The sequence below is a fragment of the Ranitomeya imitator genome, chromosome 3 (assembly GCF_032444005.1).
Source record: "Ranitomeya imitator isolate aRanImi1 chromosome 3, aRanImi1.pri, whole genome shotgun sequence".
Classification (NCBI taxonomy): domain Eukaryota; kingdom Metazoa; phylum Chordata; class Amphibia; order Anura; family Dendrobatidae; genus Ranitomeya; species Ranitomeya imitator.
In genome coordinates this window covers 31,570,079-31,578,571 of record NC_091284.1, presented here as the reverse complement: position 1 = coordinate 31,578,571, position 8,493 = coordinate 31,570,079, and the positions used below count along the sequence as shown (strand labels likewise).

The following is an 8,493-nucleotide window of genomic DNA, read 5'->3' as shown; positions in this document are numbered from 1 at the left end:
CGGATGGGTGATTTTGATCCATGACTTGGAAGAAAAACTGATAAGTTGCTGGGATTTTTGTGGTACTGCAGCCAGTGGCACAACTAGAGCGCATGATGTGACTGTCATGCGCCCCCAGTCACGTGCATGGCGACGTCAGCTGCTGGTCTCTGATTAGCCGGCAGCGTGTATCGCCAAGGACATACCCAGCAGGTCTCTGCGCTTCAATACACTACAGTTGAATGTACGTCCAAGGACGCACATCCAGTTGAAGTTTACGTTGGTGTGGTGCAGATGTCTCCCATTCGGTGGGGGTCTCAGTGCTCAGTGTTTAGGCCCTCATCAATCTTACAGTCTTTCTGGAAAACCCCTTTAAGAAAGTGCTCTGGGTTGCACTTTTCAGGAATGCTATGTCTGGCACTTCATGTTGATGCCACTTAAAGTGGTATAGCGGCTGGCACTTATGGGGTCACCGTGGTGAGTGCTGCTATGGGCACTTATATGGGTGTAATACCTGGCATTTATGGGGTCACTGTGGTGCTCCAGGCACTTATATGGGTGTAATACCTGGCACTTATGGGGTCACCATGGTGTGTGCTGCTCCGGACACTTACATGGGTGTAATACCTGGCACTTATGGGGTCACCGTGGTGGGTGCTGCTCCGGGCACTTATGTGGTGTAATACCTGGCACTTATGGAGTCACTGTGGTGGGTGCTGCTCCGGGCACTTATATGGGTGTAATACCTGGCACTTATTGGGTCACCGTGGTGGGTGCTGCTCTGGGCACTTATATGGGTGTAATACCTGGCACTTATGAATTTCTCATTTCTAGAGTTTTGGAGGCCCCTCTGCCAGCCCATGCCTCACCAGCACTACATATCAGATGGGGGCACATTTACCATCAATGACTCCAAAATAAAGTTTGGAAAGAAACAAAGAGAAAGTTGCCCTCCCCCACTGGCCTGTGATGTGACCTCTAGTGTGCAGGCGCTGTGCAGTACCCGTGTGTGTCCACCAGAGGGCAGCCAGGCTCCTCCCTCACCCTCTCCACACACTTTGTAACTTCAAGAGAAGTTTTGCAAAACTTTCCAGCTCGCTCCTCCCTGCTATTTCCGTTTGTGTAGCCCCAGGGCAGAGCTGCAGCTGAGCTGGGACTGCAGGAGTGGAGCTGGCACCATGTGGGCAGTGGAGGGTCAGCTCTTGTGACCACACATCATGGCTGTGAGGAGGGGGCTCCTGGCAGGGCAGAGCCTGGCCCTTCTGCTGCTGCTGGGGGAGGTGTATGCCTCTGCCAGGTTCTCCTTTCCTCTGAAGATCTCCCCAGCACTGGTCAGCCAGCCCATGCCAGTGTCTCCTGCCACTCCTAAGGACATCGTGGGCCTCTCCCTGGCATCAGACCCCAGCGGCAAAATCAACTTCATGGCCATGGTGGACAATCTGGAGGGGGACTCTGGCAGGGGGTACTACCTGGAGATGATGATAGGAACCCCACCTCAGAAGGTGAGTGCCCACCCAGATGGCTGCCCTGTAATGTCAGGTTGTGTGATCCTCCCCTGGGTGAGCCATGCAGGCTGCCATGTGTGAGGGGCTCAGGAAGTGCCTGTGGCTGCATGCTGGGAGTTGTAGTCTTACACCTACTAGTAGGTGATCATAGGCCCAATACTATGCACAATCCAAACCCTTAAATCTATATATTTTTTACCCCTTTAAAACTAGCTGATCACATGGGGGTCTCTATGTATTTGGAGCTCTATCTCCCCTCCCCCCATGGAAGCTTTTTGTTTCTTTGCCTATTGTTGTTTCCAATGTGAGATCCATCAGTCCTTTGCTGCCATTTCTGGGTTTTAGTGGGGGATTTATCCCTTTTTCTAGATTGGCTGTACAGATTATATGGCCGCATTTTAGGGTCTGTGTTACGGTTCTGGACCCTTAAATGCGGCTACGTTTTACCAGTCCATAAGGCCAGATCCCCCCCATAAAGGGCTGCTAACCTATACTCTATATATACCAGTGTAATGCGATGGGATCCTCTGTGTCTGGCCCTTTAAATACCCCCCCAGATGTGTTGTTCTCCTTGTGATACATTTTCTGTTTACAGTAACAGTGATGGAAACATTTATCATTGTTACAATGTTTCTTTCTGTCATTATTCTGGGTTTATGGGGAATTCTGCTGCTGGGAAGCGGCCACTGGGGCTTATGTGGCTGGAACTGGACCAGGACTGGACAAAACCCAGGAGAAAGGTCCCCAAAGGGCTTAAAAAAAAACCTGCCGCCGGCCCATTATTGCTGGGTTTATGTATTTCTTATAGGACAGTAAAAAGTGCAAGTGCTGCGTACACAATACGGCTATGACCGGTCTGACCCGTCAGTCATCTGTTAGTTCCTGGTTGGGAAGGAATGCCGCAAGGTGCGTGACTGGGTGACACATTTAAAGGGATATTTTCTGTATTTTTTGTAATTGTTTTGCAAAGTTCTAAAAAAACAAAACAAAATATATTATTTATTTTTTTTTTTCCGTAAATTTCAAGAGTTGTTTGCTGCCAGTGATTCAGATTATTCTTGTCTACAACTAAAGATGAGCGACTCCACAGAAATTTATTACAGACAAATTCGATCCATTAAATCTAAAAAAAAAAAAAAAAAAAATCATTTGGGGGAAAAACAGCAAAACCTATTAAAGTGTGGGCCAGATAGGGGTTAACAAATAAGATTGGACTGGCCCACCCCGCCCTGCTGTCAGGTCCTCCACTCAGCTTTGGTCCAGGAGGATTCTCTTATCACTGACGGCAAGCGGAAATCATGAAAACTTATCGGAAGAAAATGAAGGGAGGAATACAATGTTGGCAAACTCATCTGTAAGGACTATTGGACAGGACTGGATGTGAGCGGCTTTTATTAACCGGAGATTATGAAAATGGTGAAAAATTGAAACTCAGAGTTTGAGACCTTTTTGTTTATAGTGTGCTTAATAGGAAAACGTCCAGGTATAATCGGCCGATCGTTGCCTCTTTGACCACATTCACACAGTCAGTATTTGGCTGCTGTCAGCAACCTATAATCTTCACCGGTTTCTGGTTTCCCACCTCTTAACGGACACAAAAGGTGGATACACCGAAGATAGAGGTCAGCCATTAGCAATCACACCTGGTTTACCCCATTTATAAAAAAGCAAACCAGAGATTGGGCATGGTAATTCAACATGCCCCATCATTCTGCCCAATGAAAGGTGAGTCAGCAGAACCATCTGGAAGGAAGAAATAAAAAAAATTGGCGGATTTGGCAAACTAATGTGTATGGAGACATACTGTAGTTATAAAGGTTGACAAAAAACACTCAGGTCCATCGAGCGCCACCTCTTGCCACCAATTTAACAATGATAAATGTAAGGTTATACACATGGGAAGAAGGAATCAATGTCACCATTACACACTGAATGGGAAACCACTGGGTAAATCTGACAGGGAGAAGGACTTGGGGATCCTAGTTAATGATAAACTTACCTGGAGCAGCCAGTGCCAGGCAGCAGCTGCCAAGGCAAACAGGATCATGGGGTGCATTAAAAGAGGTCTGGATACACATGATGAGAGCATTATACTGCCTCTGTACAAATCCCTAGTTAGACCGCACATGGAGTACTGTGTCCAGTTTTGGGCACCGGTGCTCAGGAAGGATATAATGGAACTAGAGAGAGTACAAAGGAGGGCAACAAAATTAATAAAGGGGATGGGAGAACTACAATACCCAGATAGATTAGCGAAATTAGGATTATTTAGTCTAGAAAAAAGACGACTGAGGGGCGATCTAATAACCATGTATAAGTATATAAGGGGACAATACAAATATCTCGCTGAGGATCTGTTTATACCAAGGAAGGTGACGGGCACAAGGGGGCATTCTTTGCGTCTGGAGGAGAGAAGGTTTTTCCACCAACATAGAAGAGGATTCTTTACTGTTAGGGCGGTGAGAATCTGGAATTGCTTGCCTGAGGAGGTGGTGATGGCGAACTCAGTCGAGGGGTTCAAGAGAGGCCCGGATGTCTTCCTGGAGCAGAACAATATTGTATCATACAATTATTAGGTTCTGTAGAAGGACGTAGATCTGGGGATTTATTATGATGGAATATAGGCTGAACTGGATGGACAAATGTCTTTTTTCGGCCTTACTAACTATGTTACTATGTAATTACCCATTCTCTAACGCTAGATTATCTATAACCCATCGTGCCATTTGTTCTGAGGGAATCATCTGGCCCTTGTATAAGCGGTTATAATGTCGGCCATTATTGCCTCTTGTGGTCGCCATTCTGCAGTCTGACTGTAGAGAACCCTTTCCTGTTTAGCTGCAGGAATCGCCTTTCCTGCACCTATAATGAAATCCCCGGGTCCTTTGGCAGGAATAAGCCCTGTGCCCGTTCTTTATATTGACCACACATGTATTTAAACATATAAATGCGATCTCCTCTTAGGCTAAACGAGCCCGACTTCTCTCCACGTGAGGGGGCCTCCATCCTTTGTAATAATCTGTGGAACCGAAATCTTGGTCCCAAAAAATTGACAGGTAGAGATTGTAATTTTTATCTTTATATTTGTGGGTGAGTTGACCCTGCGGAGCCCTCTAAGCTCGTGGCCCATTATCGATTGTGTGTAGGATCAGATTTTGGGGGTTAGATTCTGTCCAGTTTTCCCTCCATGTAAGACGCAGGATGGATGAGATAAATCACGACTTCATGGAACATCTCCCTATATCTCCGGTTCCTGGTTCCCTGTGAATATAACATTGGGGCAGAATTGGGCACACCATAGGGAATGGTCAGTAATTATTATTATTTTTTTCATCCGTCAGTTGGAAAGACCCCTTAGTGACAAGTGATGTGGTTTTCTTCTGCTGGACCATATCGGGTCAATGCCAGGGTTCCTCTTCTACTTGGATGGTCTCTCCGAGCTCACATGTAATGGGATCCATATTGGGAGGAGAAGGGTCACAACTGGCATGTTGTGTAATGTCTGGTATCGTAACGCCCAGCAGGTATTCTGCTCCTGTCCTGTTAAGTAAGAGTTGTGTTTCTGAATACAACCCATGAACTCCGCAAAGCCGTCTCTGGGAGCCCAATATTTGGGATTCTTCTCTGCTCACAATTCACCGGAGAAAATGAGCACCAGCGCCAATCTTGACGTGTCCTTTTTATGACGGACAAGGGGAGATATTCAAAATGGCTTTACCACGTAGGAGTCCAGGAAAGATGGGTGACAATTGTTACCCTTGTCGCCCGGCTGACCCACACCCTGATTCTAACTAGCAGTATTCCTCTTAAAGAGGAATTTTTCTATTTGTCCTCCTTTTCGCAATTCTAGCGAGTCCCTGACGGACCTTTATAACTGATCCTGTTTTTGACAAAACTTGTTCTCTGCCTGGGACTAATTATCTGCGGCAGAAAGGAACCACAAATATGTTGAATAGCCGGGCCTGAGCGACAGGTTCTGCGTGTCACATGAGTGATGCAGTCATAGGAGAGTCTTCACTTATCCAGCTTGATTTAAAGGGGTTTTCCATATTTATTCTTCAAAGAATGTAGTTCGCAGTGCAGGTGTTCTCCAGGTTCCTCTTCCAGCCACAGATTGCATGGGACGTCCCCACTGTCCGCAGCGCTGGTGGTCTGCACTGGTCACAAGTCTGTACGACATTCGGGACAGGCAAGGTCTATATGACAGTGTATGGAGACCTTACAGCTGTGTAGTGTGGAGCCACATGGCCGTGAGCGCTAGAATTCCCATAGGAGACAATCAATAACACAAGTTTGGACACATCGTGGTTTTCTGTGAAAATACTAGATCTTGGCTACGTCTAGTGATCCTGGTTTTTCTGAAGTTTCTGACAGCGGCCTATGCTACTTTCACACTAGTGTCGTGCACTGCACGTCACAATGCGTCGTTTAGGAGAAAAAACGCATCCTGCAAAATTGCTTGCAGGATGCGTTTTTTCTCCATTGACTAACATTAGCGACGCTTTGCCACACATCGCAACCGTCGTGCGACGGTTGCGTCGTGTTGTGGCGGACCGTCGCCACCAAAAAACGTTGCATGTAATGTTTTTTGGTGCGTCGTTACCGTCTATTTCCGACCGCGCATGCGCAGCCGGAACTCCGCCCCCGCATACCCGCACCTCACAATGGGGCAGCGGATGCGTTGAAAAACAGCATCCGCTGCCCCCATTGTGCCGCACTTCCACAGTATGCGTCGGTGCACCGCAATGTCGCATTGCGATGTGCAGTGCACGACGCTAGTGTGAAAGTAGCCTAATTCTCTCCGGTGAAATAAACATGGACTCTTGGCTCGGCTGGTTTGTTTATGGGTGAAGGCGTTGTCAGCCAGGGGGTTTTCACCTGTGCGGCTGGGAAAAATAAAAATCTGTGGAAAAACAGATGATTGAGTGACGACAGGGCCAATCCTTCTGCAAATGTGGTGCGCACACGGCAGGGCATCGGCAGCAAACTCGAGGGCCAAGCTCGGGTTTCTAAACTTAAGTAAAGGCGACTGCTGCACCCAATAATGGCGGATCATTGTTTTGGGTAAGTGATCCAATGATCGGCCACAGATCGGTTTTACATCCTTAGTGCGTGGGGGCCCTGCAGATCGGTTTTACATCGTTAGCGCGCGTGGGGCCCTGCAGATCGGTTTTACATCCTTAGCGCGTGGGGGCCCTGCAGATCGGTTTTACATCCTTAGCGTGGGGGCCCTGCAGATCGGTTTTACATCCTTAGCGCGTGGGGGCCCTGCAGATCGGTTTTACATCCTTAGCGTGGGGGCCCTGCAGATCGGTTTTACATCCTTAGCGCGCGGGGGCTCTGCAGATCGGTTTTACATCCTTAGCGTGCGGGGGCCCTGCAGATCGGTTTTACATCCTGTGCGTGGGGGCCCTGCAGATCGGTTTTACATCCTGTGCGTGGGGGCCCTGCAGATCGGTTTTACATCCTTAGTGCGTGGGGGCCCTGCAGATCGGTTTTACATCCTGTGCGTGGGGGCCCTGCAGATCGGTTTTACATCCTTAGTGCGTGGGGGCCCTGCAGATCGGTTTTACATCCTTAGTGCGTGGGGGCCCTGCATATCGGTTTTACATCCTTAGTGCGTGGGGGCCCTGCAAATCGGTTTTACATCCTTAGAGCGTGGGGGCCCTGCAGATCGGTTTTACATCCTTAGTGCGTGGGGGCCCTGCAGATCGGTTTTACATCCTGTGCGTGGGGGCCCTGCAGATCGGTTTTACATCCTTAGTGCGTGGGGGCCCTGCAGATCGGTTTTACATCCTTAGTGCGTGGGGGCCCTGCAGATCGGTTTTACATCCTGTGCGTGGGGGCCCTGCAGATCGGTTTTACATCCTGTGCGTGGGGGCCCTGCATATCGGTTTTACAGCCTTAGTGCGTGGGGGCCCTGCAAATCGGTTTTACATCCTTAGTGCGTGGGGGCCCTGCAGATCGGTTTTACATCCTTAGTGCGAGGGGGCCCTGCAGATCAGTTTTACATCCTTAGTGCGTGGGGCCCTGCAGGTCGGTTTTACATCCTGTGCGTGGGGGCCCTGCAGATCGGTCTTACATCCTTAGCGCGTGGGGGCCCTGCAGATCGGTTTTACATCCTTAGCGCGTGGGGGCCCTGCAGATCGGTTTTACATCCTTAGCGTGTGGGGGCCCTGCAGATCGGTTTTACATCCTTAGCGTGTGGGGGCCCTGCAGATCGGTTTTACATCCTTAGCGCGTGGGGGCCCTGCAGATCGGTTTTACATCCTTAGCGCGTGGGGGCCCTGCAGATGGTTTTTCTGTCCTTAGTGCGAGGGGGCCCTGCAGATCGGTTTTACATCCTTAGCGCGTGGGGGCCCTGCAGATCGGTTTTACATCCTTAGCGCGTGGGGGCCCTGCAGATGGTTTTTCTGTCCTTAGCACGGGGCCGTTTGGTCTACGCAGGCTGAGCTGCTGAGTTCACTTATTGGCTGCCAACATTTCGTCTGTTCCGCAGCCAGTTCCAGACATGGGGAACAGCAGTGAGTTTCACTGGGGGATCTGGAGACATGGATTACGGTGCGGTTTATATATAACAACTTGCAGCCATGGCCGAAGATTTGATGAAGGGAAACAACCCCTAACTTCACTCCAGATGGAAATTGGTCGCCTGCAGCTGGGACACTGGGTGAAAAAAGTACAGATTTGCAGGGGTTCAGGGGAGCGCTCCAATAACAAGTGTCCTCTGGGTGTATCCTCGCTTTAGCTCCAGATTTGGTCGGGTACAATGGATATTGTGTTTTTTCTTTCTCGTCAGGCTGTCTGTGTCACGTGTGGTGTTAGTTGGCAGATTGCTTGTATCCAGTGAGGCGTCATGTGAAGCCATGTGATGGAGCGGAGGAGAAGGCTCGGAATCTCTCAGCTGATGAGGACGATTGGGGGTCTCGGTACTAATCCTATGACACATGCCCGGCAGCCATCTCTCTGAGGTCCTGTGAATCCCTTATTATTAATCGATTTCCCCCTC

At 49.1% G+C, this 8,493-nt stretch overlaps 1 protein-coding gene across 1 annotated transcript in view; it reads left to right on the top strand.

Annotated features, from left to right (window-relative positions):
* Positions 1-1,080: 1,080 nt before the first annotated feature.
* Positions 1,081-8,493, top strand: part of BACE2 (beta-secretase 2) — an 89,643-nt gene continuing 82,230 nt past the window's right edge. Inside the window, exon 1 of the mRNA XM_069760713.1 lies at positions 1,081-1,481. Coding sequence (XP_069616814.1) covers positions 1,197-1,481 — 285 coding nt within the window. The 5' untranslated portion in view covers positions 1,081-1,196. The remainder of the gene's footprint in view (positions 1,482-8,493) is intronic.